This window comes from Ischnura elegans, chromosome 12 (genome assembly GCF_921293095.1).
Source record: "Ischnura elegans chromosome 12, ioIscEleg1.1, whole genome shotgun sequence".
NCBI lineage: Eukaryota > Metazoa > Arthropoda > Insecta > Odonata > Coenagrionidae > Ischnura > Ischnura elegans.
Genome location: NC_060257.1, coordinates 41,305,031 through 41,324,820, shown reverse-complemented (window position 1 = coordinate 41,324,820; position 19,790 = coordinate 41,305,031). Strand labels below are relative to the sequence as shown.

Sequence of the window (19,790 nt, the reverse complement as noted above, 5' to 3'; positions counted from 1 at the left end):
TAGCGAGGGTTTCACCGCCGGAAAAACTTACACCAAGACTCCTTAATCTCTGTAATTGCTAGCGATCTGTTAGAAATGAAGTTAATGGAGTGCTCAGTCTCAAATTTATGTGGTAAACTGTCGTTCGATAAATAAGTAGTTAATTTTGGTGAAAATATTGTGGCATTAGCATTCGCGAATGCTTGATCTTCTTTTGTTCCTCGGGCGGCAGAAAGCTGACGTCAGCATACCCGCACGTCCATGAGTTGCATGAATAGAAAGCACTTGATGGAACACACCATGGCCAAATAAACACCAAACACGTCTAAGCGAGATAATAAAAATAAAGGAGTAATAAGAGGTATATTGGCTATTATTTGCACCACCTCCGGTAAAGCGACAATTCGCTATAGCAAGTGTTTATTGGTGCACCGTGGGGTGTCGTTTTATCGAGGTTCCACTGTACATTGTTCCCTCAGAGACAGCACAAGACTCCTTCTGGTGCCTTTGCTCTCCTACTGGACCCGTGTTGTCTTGTGACTCTCTAGGCCAGAGGTGAACAAATTGTGGCCCGCCACAGAGTTTGTGATAGCCAGACACAAAATTAAAAAAAAGGGAAATAGGGTACACTTGTCTCATTAAATAGATTATACAATTAAACTCTTTGGCTCCCTGGGGGGGCTCGCAGTTTATTACTTATGCATCATTAATTTTCAATTGGCTAAGATACAAGCAATATTTCCACTTTCAAGTAAAACAAGCGCATAGTATGTAAGTTACCACGTGAAAATAATTTATATAGAAGACCAACATTTTTCTAAACTTAAAAAAATTAAAAAAAAAGTCTGACAGGGTCTCAGAATTATTCAATTCAAACAAAAAAAAAGGCTAAGAGCATGTTCAACAGTAATACTCCATTAATACGTAATATCATGACATAACCGATTTACGAAATACAATGAACTTCAGTTAACTAAATTTTAACTGATAAAGCGTTATATAAAGTGAATAAACTCTTCAAAAAGTATAGTTAGAAATACAAGTTTATGATCGAGCTCTTCGCAATTAGGAGTCATATGGAGCATTACATATTTCTGTTAGTTTGAAAAAACAATTTTAATAAATGTAGCTCGATAAATACTATTAACCAAACAAATAAGTAGGATAATTAAGTAGTAGACTTAAATAAATAAGTATAAGTATATGTTAGAAATAAATAAATAAGTAGACTTACTTATCGCTCTTCTCATGCTCCTGGCAAATGTCCACAATCTGAAGGATATTGTGATTGGCAGCCAGCTCCAATGATCCCACATTTATTTGCACATAGTCCCCCAGGAACTCCATGGCCATGGACTGGACCTCTTTAGGCCAAGTTGCACTGAACATCAGAGTTTGCCTGTCAGGCTGCAGAGAAAAAAAACAGGGTTATTACGTAAAATACATGGTAAGTTTTCAGGCTTAAAGTAACACTTAAATATCTAGCATGTTAACACGTTGCGTACCGGGGTATTTAAATTCATAGGAACGCCAATTTGGAAATATATGAGCCTATTAGGGCGTAATGCCTTTGGTTTAAACATGGTTAAAAAGCTAATGTTTAGAATATAACTTTACCCAATCAAACGTTATGAAGCATCAATTCATTATGAATAACTAACAACAACTGAAAACATACTAATTAATACATATTGTACGCTTTAAAATTGTTTAGGTTGACGCGCCTAAATGACGAGAATCTACGTCATCCGTCCGGAACGTTCGGGAAAAAAATTATGAGAATTCTCGCCATCCGTACACAACGTGTTAAGAACATGTTAATTATGAGCAATTTCCTGCACATACTTAAATTTCATGATCCCCTCTATAATTTGTATTATATTCAGGTGACTTCACCATCTGAGATGGTTGCATGCATGGGAGTGAGAATATGCAAATAAGCATAATAGCATGCAATGAATATATTGAAACAAAAGCTACTATAAAAAATTAATATTCTTTATTACAGATAGCAAACAAATAGCAGGATAACACACACACATTGTGTTATTCTCAATATTGGTAGTATTCTGAGCAACTGGAACCCTTAGCCTCAATAGTATCCACATAAGACAGGAATGTTAGTCCTTAATTTTAGACAATCAGCTGCAATACTCTATAAACATATTCATTGTTACATGGTATTACAAGATCAAAATAGTAGAATGTTTTATTTTATTCCACAATACTGAGGAAAATTGCAATTTAAAAATAATTTAGTCCCATGAATAGATATTATTAGTTTCTCGGGTAACTATGAATTCCGGTATACATAAAATAAGGATTATAGTAATGTATCACTCACCCTAATTTGTTCAATTATTTTCCTAATTTGAGGTTCAAAACCCATGTCCAGCATGCGGTCTGCCTCATCCAAGACTAGATAAGTACACCTTCGTAAATTAGTAGTATTCCTTTCCAAAAAATCTAGCAGACGCCCTGGAGTAGCTATCACAATTTCAACGCCTCTTTCCAGAACTCTGGCCTACAAAGACAAAAACATCAATTACTCACTTTAAAAAAAATATAAAAAAATTTGCTCACAATGTGAACACCATAGATTTTAATACCTCATATAATATCCAAAACTGAAAAAAGTTGAATGCACTAACAGATGAAGTTTATATATTTTTAAAGTTTAAATATATTTTATGTGTCTGAATATAGTCCCCCCTTTTTTTCCAAAAATGCCCATGGTATAAGTTAAGGGGGGTACTATATTCAAACAGATTTTTTAAACTTTTCCCGAAACTGGAGCCTCAAAATTAGAGGGGGACTATATTCAGAGGGGGACTACATTAGGAGAAATACGGTATTTTTTTCATAGCGAACTTCATCCTTTGGTGTATTTAACTTTGCATTCGTGCACGTGACTATGTACAAAGTCACTTGTTCCTGCAGTGCTTTGAAAAAAGTTGCTGGAACTGTAAAGCATTCAATAAGCATGTGTAGAAAAGTTTCTCGGGTTTTCAGGCATGGGAGACATGGAAAACATCAACCGGTGGAAAACCTGAGAAACTTTTCTGCACCTGATACACCGGGAAAACCAAAGATCATATATTCATTAAGCATAAATTTCATAAAAACAGCACATACGCTAAAAATAATAATTTACCATTTACCTGAAAACCTTTAGGAGCACCTCCAAAAATACAAGTTGATCGGACATAACTACTAGCACCATATTCTTGAGACACTTCTTGAATTTGCTGTGCCAACTCTCTGGTAGGAGCAAGAACTAAAGCAATTGGACCCTCTCCACGCCCCAACCTTCTTTGGTGATTTATGTGGACTATGGCTGGCAGCAAATACTATTCAGAAAAATAATTATAATAATTAATAAAAGGTAATAAAAGTACATAAAACATTCATAATAATACAAAGTTTTAAAATAATATACTAATATTAAAAAGGTTATTAGTCTTCAACTTCACAGGGCAAATAATATATTGCAGGCAAATCGGTGGTTACGATGAATATTGATATGAAAAGTGGCCTAATGAAATTTATTTCAACCAGCAATAATTGACGGAAATGCCACATCGAGGAATACAATTCCTCTACAAGATCCAGACTTGCATGTTGGCATTTCCAATACTTCCCCTCGTAATTGAGTAAATAATGACCCCAGTGCTAATTTTATTGATTTTGAGGAGTTCAGGAAGGCAATCCTCCAAAAAATTCTGACAGTAATTGTAATTATGGGACTTTCCACAGTTTGAAATTACCCCAATTTCGATCATTTGCTTCCCTGATTAGCACATTCATTTTTTGTGGTCCCTTCAGAAACGTACTGAAAAAGTTCTGCTGTATTTTCATGCAGTTGAAAATTTTCAATTTTAATTTCTAATGCAATTGAATAGATTAAAATACATATTCCACAGCTTATGAACTTTCACACAAGACTAAATAAATGGGTCCAATAGCTTATTCCAACACTTCATCAAAACAAAATTGAGTCACTATGGTAGATATTTTAAAACAGATACCCACATGGTTTTTAACTTACCGAGAGTGTTTTTCCAGAACCAGTCTGAGCAACACCAACCACATTTCTCCCACTCATTGCAGCTGACCACGCTTGTGCTTGAATGGAAGTTGGTTCTTCAAAACCCTGTTTCCTACAAAAAGGAAGACAATATGTTATGATATCAATTATAGGAAGGGATTCAGATTATACCTTTAAACACAGGATATGTAATCAGCCATTAACACATTCAATGCAGGACCGATTTTCATGAAAGTCGTCTGAATTGGCCGCTAAAATAAGAAAGAACAATAGAGAGAGGTTTTCACACAGTAACTTCCGTTTAAATACTGCTATTTACAAACGGTGCACACGGTTTGAAAGAGGGAAGCTTGCTGAAGGCCATGCACACGATCGGATGACTCGGAAGAAGAAGTGGATATTAGTCACGTACGGCGGCAGAGAAAGGCCCCCGGCCCGACCGGCAAAGCACGTCAATGGACATGCTCCGTATCTCAGCTTGGACGGAACCATGTACAGTGAGTCCTTGTTTAACGTCACTTACCGTTCCTGAAAAATGTGACGATAAACGAAATGACGTTAATCAAAACATAATATCCCATAAGAAACAATGTAAAAAGTGAATATTGGCTCCTGGACCTCACAATTCCTTTGCGAAAAAATTTTAGCGTATCATATCTGGGGCATTTTTTACGATGGGAATGCCAAGCTATGGCATAAATACGAGTTCCTGTCTTCATCGACGACAATAGCAGCACTGACGTAAATCCTTCTCCATTTTTGTATCTTCCCACATTTGCTTTTCGGCTTCACTATGGTGGTCGCCCGGGCAAGCGTCGCCTGGGCATCATCATCGCTGAAACATCGTCGCAGTTACAGGAACCAAAATTATTGTGAACACGGCGAAAAAAGTGACTGCAAAAACTCCAAGTTCTACACGGAAAAATTCCTTGAAATCAATTTTTAGGTTCCGAAACCCATTATGTCAAGTAAAACCTTGCGCACCTACCTAAGAATTCATTTAGCAGAAAATTTGCTAAAACCGTAATCGCAATTAACAATAAACACACCGTTTTACACTTCGTTTAGACTGACAGTATTACTGCCCACAAAATGAACAACCTGCAACGCCCGCCGCTTAGCGTCTTTTTCTCGCGCGAAATTTAAAAGCCTTGACGTTATCGCGAAGCGAAGGTGCGATAAACGAATTACGGTCTCAAAACTTTCGTGACGTTATTGCGAAATGACGTTAAACGGGGTGACGTAGAACGAGGACTCACTGTAAATGGACATGCTCCACACTGACTGTGTTAACCCTTAAACTGAGGGAATGTTTTTATACGTTTTCTTCGCTGACTGCAGAAAAAAGTTTTCAAACGTTTGACCATTGCTCAACTACCTTCTTCAGTTTCCCAAAAAGTTATTGCTACCTGTGTAGAGCCCAAGTGCACCTTCCCAAACTGTAGGGATCGCCATTGAAGCTTAACTATCTCCGACCTTCCCAAAAATTCCAAACATTTAAAAATGTCCCCACAGCCTAAGGGTTAACTTAACCATGGGCGTACCCACCAAGGCACAAATGTCTCCCCTAGAAGCAAAATTTGCAAACGTCTTCAAGGAAAATGTTTGTTCAAGCAATTAATTTTTAAAACTAAGAAAGAGCTGTTACAGTTTCCTTAAAATGTTGATTTCATTCAAGTTTTCCATGCTCAAATCTTACCTACAACTTGAACCACCATCACTTGACCCCCCCCCCCAGTTTTGATCCTGGGTACACCCTTGAACTCTATTCTCACGATTGTATAAGTCTTGAATGATTGACTAATAGGTGTAATGATAATCTTAAGGCTTAGAAGGAGAAAACTGTTGCATAATCTCCTTCCATTGTAAAAAAAAACACTCTTATTTGCAACTGAATATTGCCTTATAATGAATTTTTATTACTTCAAGTGCTATTGCACATAATTTCATCTACTCCTAGTTTTCCAAATAGTATCAATGCTAAATTCATGATGATGCAGTGTTGTTAAAAGACAATAATTTTATTCTCTTAAAAAGATAACCTTTCATTGAAATAATTTTGTTTATGCCTATTCACCAGGCTCAGCTCAGTTTGTCAGTGGCAGCTGAGGGAATTCCTAGCCTGATAAACTGAAGGTTGTGGATTTGAGTCTCACATGAGTATCGTGAGAATGGGTGTTTTTAAATGTGCCATATTATTTAAATTAAGGATGAGTTACTTCTTAAATTTATCTGGTTCACCATTCCAGTTCGGTTCTCCCCCATCAGTTCTCAATACCAGGTTCCACTATCCAACCAACATTTTCTGAATGTATAGCAAATTTAAAGAACCACCACAACTACTGAATGAAAATAATTCCACTGAAGTAGGAATTTCACAAAATAAGCTGGAAAGCTATGTAAAAAACTTAATATCACCTTCATAATTTTATTTGCCTAGCACCATACAAAGTATTTACCATAGTTTCTGATTTGTTGCCTAGCTACTAGTTGATTCGATCGATGTCTGCCAAGTCTGCTGAGACCACTTAAGGAACCCAACCCCAATGAAATAAGGTAGCGTATTTACTATAGATTATCATCACAGCAAACTTTCTTTAAACTAGAATTGTTTACAATGTCAAATAAGAGAAGAATCTTTAATTTGGTGACCATCAAACAAACACTAGCAAAATGATAATACCAGACTTGTCAGATTTTCAAATATTTAGTGCATCACCATCAGTTAAAGGATGAAGAAAAATCACTACTACTTGCAGAAAATCTTATCTAGAAACTTCTATCATTTTCCAAGACATTCAAAGCCCTGCCACAAAATGAAATTCCATGAATTACCCACATTCCCATAAGGGAGGCCACCCAGACTCAACAAATTCTTACGTCATACAAATTTTTCTGGGCAAAAACTGACGAAATACATCGACACATGGAGCCTAAGCACAAACTGTGCAATGTTGACTAGTGTCCACCACCATTCCACTTTGTGACCTTGGAAATAAAAGGCTTTCCTTCCCACATGAAATCGTCGGCATAACAATTCCATAAATATTTAAGAAGTAATATAACCTATTAATTTATTTCAACTCTCAATAATTCACAGAAATGCCACATCGAGGAATACAATTCCTCCACAAAATCCAGACTCACACGTTGGCATTTCCAATACTTCCACTCGTAATTGGGTAAATAATGATCATAGCAGGTAAATAATAGGATGCAAACGAAAATGAGATATTACACATCTGCCTGCTTCCCACCTGCCATAAACAAATCAGCAAACAAAAACGAACTACCTACTTACTTGAGTGTTTGATAAAGAGGTGCTGGGAAGCCGCCTTCTTCGAATGATTGGCATGGTTTTGGAACGTCGTGACCATTGACAGTGATCTCTTTCCTTTGCATATAAGACTGAACTTCCGCTTCGGTCCTACAGAAAATAAATAACAGCACATGATAGAGACAGCGTTGAATATGAATGAATTCATCGCAAGATTCCAGTTAACGGCTCAATGACCATTTTTACAACTGTACTTCCTGACGAAAGATCGCCTGGTAAAACGGAAATGTACTCACCGTTGGAGGGTACTCATCTGTGGAACGTAGAAGCATTTCTCGAAAGGTTCTAGATTTGATTCATCCCATTTCGCTTTCCGCAATCCACTTCCTGCTTCGCGATTCGAAGACCCGCCTCTACCACCTTTCCAGCTTCCAAATCCTCCAGTCTTGATACCATTTCGGTTTGACTTGTTTTCTGAAAACCTGGGCTTATTTTCTGTGAACCTAAAAATCAAGGCATAAGAAGGACAAAGAATAAGTTATTAAATCGCTGACCAATAGGGGTTCCCAAAATAATTCGTGTGCACAGGTACTTGGTTGCGTCTGTGGTTGGCGAATTATAATAAACCTTACATCACAATCCGCTAATCCCACCCTATATTAAGATATTTCTGTATTAGATAGTAGTAATTCTTAACGCTACAAACAGTCATAGAGACGCAACGGTAACTAAGCCCTTCAATACGTCAATACCCGCGTGACATACGGCACTTACTATCTATACACAACGTTCAAATGAATAGAAAAATTTATTAGGGTTTGAAAAATTACTAATTCATCACCATATAATATTAACCCTGAGAAAATTCAGGATTACATACAAATAACGACGTCAAAAGGAGCAGACACTAAGCCCACGTGTCCGGGTAGCACACATCCAAAAAAATATTGATTGAGTAGGGCAACAATGACCTATGGCATACATTACCGATGAAAATTACTCTAACACGACTAATTATCATGAAAAATGTTTAAAAATACGACTCACATGTTTATTATTTCCTTGAATACTGGTCACGGCTGAAACTGCCCAGCGATGTGGATGAATCAAGCGGGTGAAGAGGACGGCTTCGCAATTTTTTCTCAGCGAGTGTTTTGTTAATAGCCGAAGGACGTGTTGCGACTGGCGCGGTTTTGAAATGTTGAAACCATTGATCAATTTACAAAGAGATGAGAATTAGGGGAAATAACACAATTTCGAGCGGTTGAAAGACTTAAGAATAAATAATAAAATTCTCATCTTATTTCTGTAGTACTGATTTCTTATCAATAATTCTTGCAGTACATATATCGACCTCGCCATAGCATAAAAAGCCGTTGTTAATATACCTAAGTGCTCAAAACTTCGCAATCCCCACGTATCGATATATGAACGCAATTTCTCTTAATCTTCTGATCACCCTTGACCACTCTGTTTTATGATTTATTTTTTATGTAGAGCATTGGTGTATGTGTTAATCACAAAGAAATGTTCGTCTGAAAACTTGAAACGCTTTGATGCTGAAAACCATATTTATATTAACCCATGAATAGGGACACATTTTCCCCTGCTCGCATATATGTGTGCGCTTATACCAGGCATAGGGTTAAATTTATAATCACAAGGTAAAAGCGGATGAGATGATGCGTAGTTACTTTAATATTTCCTCTCATATTGGTAATTACGTGCAGATAGGTACAGGCCCAGAACTAGGGCAGTGGGACTAGGGATGATAAGTGCTTTTCATGAATAAAACCTCTTAATTGTATACATACGGTGTTTAGTTACAACTATTGCATCTCAAAAATAGCTTGAGGTAGTATTATATTTTAATGGTGGGAGAAGGGGAGAGAGGTCAGCAAAATGCTCCCCAGACAAAACGTGGCCCTGGATATGCATAACACAGTGCCAAAGCCATGAACACATGTTCACCAACAGGACTTTCCTCTTTTCACTTAGCTCAGAGCTTCAAACTATCATGACACACCGCCCAGTCAATGAAGGATTTGTAATGAGGTCTTGTATGAACTCTTTCGTATGACCCCTTAAAAGAAGGCACCTTAAGGGGTCTTTAATAGGTACCTCACATTTCATGAGGTCACATGAATTAGATCTTGAAGACCTTAACTCTAGGGGGTGTTTATGAGCTCCTATTGATGACTCCAAAAAGACTCACTCACATAAGGCCTGAAAAATCAAGTCCTGTATATTTGCACGAATACAAGGATCAAGAACTTTGCTATTTCCACATAATATTTTATTAGCACCGACCATGGTTTCGTTACAGAGTAACATTATCAAGGTGAAGATTTAGGTAAATTGACAGTATATATATAGCAGGAGTCGTTGGTTAGGGGGAGGTAAGGGTTGGGGTTGGAGCTGGGTTTGGCGTCACTGTAGGTGGGGTGGGTGGAGGGGTGGATGAGTAAGGGGGAAAGTGGAGGAGGGGGGAGCGAGAAGGGTAAAGGTGGTCGTTAACAAGGTATGAGTCCCTGTGGCTTAAAATTTCCAATTCTTCTAAAGCGTCTAATCTCCGTCCTTTCTTCTCAAAATGCAGAATGGTAGGGATGAAGTCACTAATGTGCCCCATGTCATGCGTTTTCCGACACTATCATCCACGAGAGCTCCAGACACCATATTCAACAGAAGAGTGCAGCCCTCAAGTCGCTGATACATAGGTTACTCCACATTCCTATGTCGGAAAGTAACATAGCGAATGAACTCCGTACCATAAAGGACATTGCTGTCAACAATGGCTACAAAGAAAAATTAGTGGATACCATCTTACGACGAAAAAGAACTCAGATGGCAAGACGACTATTATATAAAACGCATAATCCCCCAGAGGGATCTCCTAAATGGTGCCGGATTCCCTTCCTTGGGAATTTGTCATTGAGAGTGCAAAGATTACTTCCCAAAGAAAAAATAAGGCCAGCCTTTTACAACCACAGCACATTAAGGAGCATGCTGGGGTCACCAAAGGATAGGGATATCCCAGAGGAACGGAGCGGAGTATATCGCCTAAATTGCGCTGACTGTGACGCGATTTACATCGGCCAAACAGGGAGGAGTTTTTCCATCCGGGCAGCCGAGCATCAGATGTGTCATAGACAGGGGAAGGATCACTCCCAATTTGCAAAACACCTTAATGACATGGGGCACATTAGTGACTTCATCCCTACCATTCTGCATTTTGAGAAGAAAGGATGGAGATTAGACGCTTTAGAAGAATTGGAAATTTTAAGCCACAGGGACTCATACCTTGTTAACGACCACCTTTACCCTTCTCGCTCCCCCCTCCTCCACTTTCCCCCTTACTCATCCACCCCTCCACCCACCCCACCTACAGTGACGCCAAACCCAGCTCCAACCCCAACCCTTACCTCCCCCTAACCAACGACTCCTGCTATATATATACTGTCAATTTACCCAAATCTTCACCTTGATAATGTTACTCTGTAACGAAACCATGGTCGGTGCTAATAAAATATGTGGAAATAGCAAAGTTCTTGATCCTTGTATTCGTGCTATTATGGATTTCCACCAAGTTACGCCCTCTACGATTAATTAATTCCTGTATATTTAATGAATGATGATTTCAATGGCATATATCTTCATCCTTCTATGAACTTTTTAAATAAATTTAACCCTTTTAGTGCGGCTATATCGCCTTTTACAGCTCAGCTGAAAAGTGCGGTGCGCCGATATATCGGCTTTTACGTTATTGTTGCTAAATTTGAGGACATTGAAATTAAAAAACTTATATTCAGTAAACGTATGAAAACGTTGTGATTATTGTCCTATTTAATCTCATCAATTAAAAAAAAAAACCGCTTCAAGATATCCAAAATATTAACTATATAATGTTTATTTTTCCTAGTTGCTACATTTTTACTACATTTAAAATATCCCTCCGTATTTTTCGACTGTACCCTTGTAAGAAGGATAATACTAAAATGGTTAAGTTTGTAAACTTATCCCACCGATTCTATTTAAATAATCATACAATTCCACTTTCTGCCAGTGTTGTTTGTTGTCATACTGCATTGTTATGAGCCTTTGTAGAAATTCACATTTCTTTTCATAAATGTCTTTTGTGGCTGGTAGAAACAGATAGAAGCATGAAAGCCTAAAGAGTGGAGTGCTGGCCTACCAATACATGACCTTATCTCCATTCTTTGATATATTATAAGATATACTAATGGCTGAGAACCTACGGCTCCATCTCAACATAACTATGAAAATGCGGCCATTTTAGTTCAGAAATTAAGTTTTTTAACTTAAGAGTCACCTTGCAAAAAAAGTGCTCTTTAACAGTGACTTTGTTTCACTCATATTTGCTCATTCATTTGCATAGCTCCAGATGGTCTCTGCATAAGGGATGAAAGGAATGATGCCTCAATATCTCCCTTTCAGGAAATCCCATTTTCTCATAGCTCACCATATTGCAGGCTTTTCTGGCACATAATAGGACACAAGCTGATCAACATTTGAAATCTTCGGATGGGTAATGGTAATAATAAGTGAAGAAATAATATAGGCCACAAGATTTTCCATAGTTTCTCATAAGTGATTAAAAAAAATCTTTAGAAAATTTTTTAGGAGAGAAATTAATATATCCTGTGATTTGAGTAAAATACGCTATTGTAGGTTAAAATTAACACGTTCTCATTGCAATACCATATAACAGCATAAATAATAACCTTTATGACCTAAAAAATGTTATTTATACACAGGAACTACATTTACTGATGATGGCAAACAGCACTGACTATAGCATTTTTGGGAGTTTGAAGCCAATCATCTTAGAAAGATATATATATTAGCTATAGCTTCTATACACAGTAAACAAAAAGTACCATGAAGAGTATGTTATTTGCCACAAACAATGTTGGCAATCATGTTCACCATTCCCAAAAAATAGGATAAAACCAAAAATATTTGAGTTGAAATTGGAAATTTGCATAATTAAAAGTGAAAGAAAAAAATGAAAATTAAGTAAAACAATTTACTGGTTCGTCCTCATTGTTGGATATATACATATTCAACTATGATTTTATTCTAATTTTAATTAACAAATTAATAATGCTTGACAAAGAAAATTGTTCATTTTCCTACTTAACTACATTGAAACTTTATTTGATATAAAGAGGACACTTTTTAAGGTTTCCAATTTTTTTTTAACTCCTCAGCATTGCCAGGTTGATCATCTTTCATAACATGTAAATGAGTCAGCCAGCCAGTGAAAGTGTTTGTAAATTTCCACATGAAGTAAAAATGCTTACGAGATGAAATTGACATGATTTGACCATCAGCATATGCAGTCTACTTCATCGAAAAATTGAATTTCAAGGATATTTCTCCAGTTTTTTCAAGCTTCTTCCAAGATATTCAAAGATTTTGCCTGGAATTTCAACTTAATTGAATTCAAATTTTATCAATAATGATCACGGGGATGATCTTTGAGGTAGATAACATTTTCCCTAAAAGGATAATTCAAAATTGAAAATTCCTGGATCTTTCCCAGTACGATGGAATTGTCACTTAATTAACATCATGGTGCATTATTATGGGTTCTTCGAGCAATGGAATCATTACAAAAACTCGTGTATGAACTTTTAAGTCAACTTGAAAATGATAAATATACATGAACAAAGAAATTATTAATTTTTCATTTTATTAATAATGTACATACAAATATCGAAAATGATTCACAAAAATATCTTTGGTTGCATATAATTTTGCGGTACCTATTTACCATCATACATTAATTATCCCAATAAAAGAGCATCTATAACTCTATTGAGCAGAGCTGCTGTAACAGTCAGCAATAGGAAATGTGACATGGTATATCAATCTCTTCAAAAGTAACTGCATAAATAAAAAAAATTCTAGTAGAAACTTTGAGAAATAACAGGCATTTTTTGAAAAAATTTATGCATATTTAAGTTTTGAACCATATTTAAAGCGTTCGGAAAATAGAAATTTTGAAAACCCACAAGCGCATTTCCAATTAGTCATCAAAGGATCTTCATGAAAAATCTGTCATTATCATCCTTATTATTCACAAGGAAAACAATAAACTTCCAATATTATCTCTCCTTAGAATAATGGATCATTTCACATGCAAAATGTCTGTCTTAAAATCATCTAAGTTCTTTGACTGCATATCATTCAAAATTTCAGCAGTCATTCATATCACAAAGAACAGAAAATATTGCACACTTGCATGGCAAGAAATATTACATTGCACATCAAATCACAATGTTTACAATGAAATAAGTGAGTTAAATACTCTCAGAATAGAAATGACTAGAAATAATACAAATCATTTTGATCAAAATAATACAAATCGCAAAAAAATAATACATGTATAACCAAATAATACCAATGATGATTCATTTTTTTTAAAATCAGCAAAAAACAAATATGAATGTAATTTACAGATTTTTCCTAAACAAAACTTCGTCAGTGGATGAATAATATCATAGCAAAATGTAGAAAACTTAAAGATTTACCATTGATTTGCACATAAAAATTTAAATGCTCCGGCACGTAGCTCAGTCAGTCCTAGTAATGAAGGCAGAGATAGTGTAATTCTTGCACATATTTTAAGAATATCAACTATTTCAGATATGGAGGCAAGATATGAAACAGTGAATGAAAGGTATGGAATTCAAAGTAAATTCACATCCTTCCATTCATCTCAGCACATCAAGCCCAATAATTTCTCCACCCAAACTAATTATAGCCTCTTCCGTTTTTTTGCTCTCACTGGCTCTGAAATGAAAGAAATTATTAATTTGTTCTTAAATAATGAAAGTAGCTAATACTAAACATCACAAATGGTCCATTCAGTTAAATATACAGTTTATTGGAATGAATAATATAACCCTAGTCACTTAAAAAAATGAAGTTAGTGTACGTGTTACACGTGTGCAGCTATTACACGCGATTATACAGTATATTGAATGCTAAAAATGTCTTCTGGGTAAAGCAGGGATGCAATTTTAAAATCATCAATTTGACACAACAGAACTAGCATAAAAAGACTTTCTTTGACAATAAAATAGTAATTATTTATTTATTTGTTTATTAAATAATAAAGCTAATAAAAGCTAAATAAAACTCTTTTTCAATTAAGATATCTAAAAACAAGTACCAGTATCGATATTCGAAAATGCCTCAATTATGCAAATTTTCAGTCACATCTGTTATATGGAATTATTTTCTGGGGTGGCTCACATCAATCTCATAAAATTTTTAAATTACAAAAACAGGCAATTAGGGCTATTCTCAATCTACCCTATAGGGAGTCATGCAGGGCACATTTTCAATCCTTACAAATTATGCCTCTTACTGCCCTGTATGTATTTAATTTAATAATGTATGTCAAAAAAAATCTGAACTTATTTGACCTAAACTGTGAAATACACCAAATAAACACCCGACAAAAACATGATATACATATTGAACCGAGGTCATCTAAACTTGCTAGTGAAGGACCATATCATAAAGGGGCCATACTTTTTAACTTACTACCACCAGATATTAAAGCAATCCAAAATAGCAACTCATTCAAGCACAAATTAAAAACGCTTATATATCAAAATTCAATTTATTCACTAGATGAGTACTACGACTTGTGTAAAAAATATGTTAACAAAAAGAACTCGACACCTTGCAAGCCATAACATGCATATATGTCATCTCTCTTTTATGTTTTTATCTCATGTGTTGTTTGTCCACTATATGATGATTTCTATGTTACATTTGTAACCTAACAGAAATAAAATTATTATTATTATAACATTCCCTGTAAACAGCACATGACGGCCTTTTACAACGAGGGTTTCCAATATTAACAAAGAACAAACATCCATGCCCTGAATAGGGATCACCTACCCAGGCGGGATTCGAACTCACGACCTACGGTTTGGCAGGTGAGGACTTTACCCCACCGCCCCCGAGGCCGGCAATATATGTATTGTGATGGATATGCATACAGAATTACTGAAGTAAAACTTACCAGGCTCTGGTTCCTTCAGAAGGTCTGATGGTACCCTACTGTTGGTTTCATTCATAACTTTTATGAGCTCAGAAGCCAGACTCCAGTCTTTTCTCGTGAAGAATGTATAGGCAGTCCCTGTCTTGTTACCTCTAGCAGTTCGCCCTATACGGTGCACATATATGGAAACTGCCCTAGGGAAGTCATAGTTTATCACATAGCGTATTTCTTCAATATCTGCAAGAAATGAATGAGATAACAACAAAAATGTACGCTATCTATTAAAATCTAAAGAATATAAATTAGAGTCTTGATTGTCCTTATGAAATGAGTAGATTCAAATAGGTTTCTGAATTTCTCTAATTAGAGATTGAAGAGATTTTTTGAAACACAATTAAAACCTCTAAAGGAGGTAACAGTACAACTCAAATGGGTTTCCTATAGGATTTTCATAATAGCTGAATCTGAGGGGATTTTTAAAGGAGGGCTTCTGAAACCTCAAAAGAAATTTATTTTGGCAAATAACTCTGACACAAAAGTACTACCCCACAGTTAATCAAACCATTAATTTCAACTATTAGCCCGGTCAAATCAGCCCAAAAAATAGGGGTACCCTTGCATAAATTGCCAACAAGCTGAAAATTTGCATGAACCTCAAGGATACCACTCTAATGAAATCCTGAAAAGTCCCCATCGATCCCGTGTGTGCAAAAATTTTTATTCAAGGTCAAAGGTCACAAAAATGAGTTTTTTGCATTTTTTGGCCAAACTGTCAGTTTTATGATAAAAATTGCTCAAACCAAAATTGTAGATCAGAAATTTATCTACAAAATTGTCATTTCATGGTTAAATAAATAATAATATATAATTGTCATTTCTATTTTTTCCCTAAGATTTACGGTTTCTGAGAAAAAGCCTTTTAAATAATAATTAATAATGTTCCAATAATGTTCGGAGAACTCAACAATATAGTCAAGCATATTACGGAGAATACAGCTCCAGCCTACATTCGAAAGGCTTTTTCTCAGATACGGTAAATCTTAGAGAAAAAATAGAAATAACAATTTTGTAGATAATTTTCTGATCTACAATTTTGATCTGAGCAATTTTTATCATAAAACTAACCATTTGGCCAAGAAATGCAAAAAACTCATTTTTGTGACCTTTGACCTTGAATAAAATTTTTGCACACACAGGATCGATGGGGACTTTTCAGGATTTCATTAGAGTGGTATCCTTGAGGTTCATGCAAATTTTCAGCTTGCTGGCAATTTATGCAAGGGTCAATGTCTATTTTGACCGGGCTATATGCTAACTATTGACCATAAATGAGCAAAATAAACAGAGGAAAAAATTATTACCTAAACCTCTTGAGGCAACATCTGTCGTGACTAATGTAGAGATTTCACCTCTTCTAAAGGCTGAAATTGAAGAAAAGAAATGATAGGTAAAACAAGAATACAATAGTTTTAAGAGAATGAAAACAGTTTGATAAATGAATTTCACATAAAAATGCATGTTAAGGAACTTAATTTAAGTAAATTTTGAATAAATGAATAGTTCACCTAAAGAATAGGACATCTTAGGCCCGTATTCTTGGTCGACCCAGTAGGGCTAACCGACCCTGGATACGTCATCAGCCCCTACATAAAGCGATCTCTCCCTACATACGCCACATCAAGCCCTACATATGGCAGTTTTTGGAACTAAACGGGCCCTACTTAATGTAGGGTACCCAAAACAGCCCTACACAATACAAAAACATGGCGGCCAAATTTTATCTGCTGATCACTTCGATTCAAGAATCTTCGTTACAATGGATATTAAGGGAGACGAGCTCACACGAAACATTTTAAAATGTACAGAAACACAGCAAAAAGGTAATAATACTACCACACTATACCCATCAAGTGAAATTAATAACAAAAATGACTAGAGTATAATAAGTACAATATAGTGGTATACATTACTTTGCTTCTGTGGATATATATTAATATTTTTCATGTTTGACACTTGACACACTTTTAAGAAACCAATATCGTTTCCGTACAACCATAGAAAACATTTACATGCCGCTATTTGCCACATAATAAACTTAACTAAGGAAGGTAAAAGCGAATGAAAAACCTTGATGATGCAACGTACGTTCCCATGTCAATGATCATATTAGCCCCGAACTTATCACTATCTTGTCTTTTCTTAGTTTCATAGTTACGTCTCATAACGCAACCAGAGTGGAAAACTGGCACTGAGCCATCATCTACCTCATTTCTGAGAACTTGACGACATCATTACCCCCTACCACTTATGTAGGGTCGACTGAGAAATGCATGTAGGGGTCTCGTGTTATATAGGGATGGATATGTAGGGTCGACTAAGAATACGAGCCTTAATCACCTAAATAGGACTAAAATAGTAGTTTCCATCTAAAATTGTCATTTTCCAATAAGTTCTTCATTTGACTACATATTTCTAAGCCTCAATAATGAGTTAAAGAGGGCATTAGCAGATGATAGATTTAAAGTCAAATTAATAGAAAGAAATAGGAATTTTCCAATTAATTCTTTGATTTATTTCCTATTATATTATATTATTTCAATTAAGTAATTATGTAATTGATGACAGTATCAAAATCAAATAATTTTAAAATAATGTTAAACACATCTAACCTTTTAATATTCTCTCTCTGGCCTTCTGCTTCTTGCCAGAATGGAAACCTTGCACACTAAACCTAGATAAGAAACAATGATTAGACTTAAAATTAATAGCAATGTGCATAAAAAGCAAAATGAGAAAAACATCAAGAAATACAGAGCTAAAAGGTCTCTTAACACTTCTTGGTCCAATGCCCTTTGCATTTGACTAGCCCTGGAGGCCGGCCATTTGTTAAATTTTTACCCAGAAGCTTCAAGTATACCATTAAACTCACACAACTCAAGAACTTAGGAATGTTTTTGGCATGAACATATACACGTTTTTATAATGAACATATATTTTTAATGCATATGTTTTTATTTATCCTTTACAAGAACAATAACTTGGTCAAAGAGTCCAAAATAATTCTGTAGAGGGGAGTGACAAATCATAATACAAGAACACATAAAAATGCATGACCGGACCACTACCGCTGGATAAGGGAACACATACTTTTACGTGAGCGGGCCACAATTTGTTAAACAAATTGTAGACAACTGACAGGTTTTGATACGATAAATTATTTGTAAAATTTGTACTTAATTAAAGGTAGGTACTTCATTAAACTTACCCACACACTTGAAGGAATTCAGTCAGCATCAGGGCATTCTTCTTGTTTCTAACAAATAACAGTGTTTGCTTTTTCCTTTCACTTTGTATTTCTCTCAGGAGATGAAATAACCTGAAGTTAAAAAAATGAATACATAGAATTTGGCCTTCTCAAGATGATGCCTAAATGATAACCACTAACAATTAAACAGGTGATTCATGATTAATCAAATAAATACAGCCCCTTGTTTGATGCCATGTTTGAGAATCATTTTTCATGTGCTCTAAGAGCATATCTTTCCATAATCAATACCAGCTTTCCTTCCAATGTGGAGCTAAATATGTATGTATATATCCTGTATTTACTCGTGTAGGCTGCACCCTCGAGTATCCCACACACCCCCATTTATGGGCCGACTCGTGAGGAGAAAAAACTTCTCACCACTTTATGGGTGCGGTCTAATATAGGAACTCGTGATTCGTTGCTAAATCGATAAATTTATGTTACCATGATTAATAAGGTTAAATAATGTTCGAAATGTAATTTCTGGAAAGGTTTCCTAGTTTCAGTGCCAAACTCTGGAGGAATAAATGATAAGAATTTGAAGGAAAATGGTACGTGGCTTACTTTATAGCACTATATATTTTATATTTTTATATTTTTCCTTTTACTTTCTGTCGCTAATATGTATCTTGAAAATATGAATTCTATTGTTTTGGACCTACATATTTACTAAGGACTTCTTCAATTAGAATTTTTGGATAGTTCAAAGTTTTTAACTGGTCCATTGATGTTCGAATTATCCAAGTTCCACTGTATTTATATTTTTCCCTAAATAGTGCTAAAATTATGAAAATCTGATGATGAGCTACACTCATCATTGCGCAATTTGGCATTGCAAGTTCATGGAGAGTTAGACTTATTATTTCTGCGCAAGGGATTATCCTGCACTTACATCCAAATTATAAAAACCGCACTTGTATTGCTTGGTTTATGGGATCCCCAATTATAAAATTAAGATTGGTAAAAAATTATTTCAGCTATTGAATAGTATGAAAGCTATTGAATATGCTAAAAAAATTGTTTCTGCAAATTGACTGTAAATCAGCGATCAAAGTGATATAGGGTCACTGTGCAAGCCACACTCACTCACGAATGGAGGTCAGACGTGACCCAATAAGGATCAAAGCGACCT

General features: G+C 35.6%; 1 protein-coding gene across 1 annotated transcript in view; it reads right to left on the bottom strand.

Annotated features, from left to right (window-relative positions):
* Nucleotides 1-19,790, bottom strand: part of LOC124168669 (ATP-dependent RNA helicase DBP2-like) — a 44,971-nt gene that overhangs the window by 8,561 nt on the left and 16,620 nt on the right. Inside the window, exons 8-18 of the mRNA XM_046546934.1 lie at nucleotides 18,617-18,727; nucleotides 18,021-18,082; nucleotides 16,713-16,772; nucleotides 15,373-15,588; nucleotides 11,785-11,800; nucleotides 7,601-7,807; nucleotides 7,329-7,454; nucleotides 4,028-4,139; nucleotides 3,141-3,329; nucleotides 2,324-2,503; nucleotides 1,214-1,386 (exon numbers count right to left, since the gene is read on the bottom strand). Of these exons, the coding sequence (XP_046402890.1) occupies nucleotides 1,214-1,386; nucleotides 2,324-2,503; nucleotides 3,141-3,329; nucleotides 4,028-4,139; nucleotides 7,329-7,454; nucleotides 7,601-7,807; nucleotides 11,785-11,800; nucleotides 15,373-15,588; nucleotides 16,713-16,772; nucleotides 18,021-18,082; nucleotides 18,617-18,727 (1,452 nt within the window). The remainder of the gene's footprint in view (nucleotides 1-1,213; nucleotides 1,387-2,323; nucleotides 2,504-3,140; nucleotides 3,330-4,027; nucleotides 4,140-7,328; nucleotides 7,455-7,600; nucleotides 7,808-11,784; nucleotides 11,801-15,372; nucleotides 15,589-16,712; nucleotides 16,773-18,020; nucleotides 18,083-18,616; nucleotides 18,728-19,790) is intronic.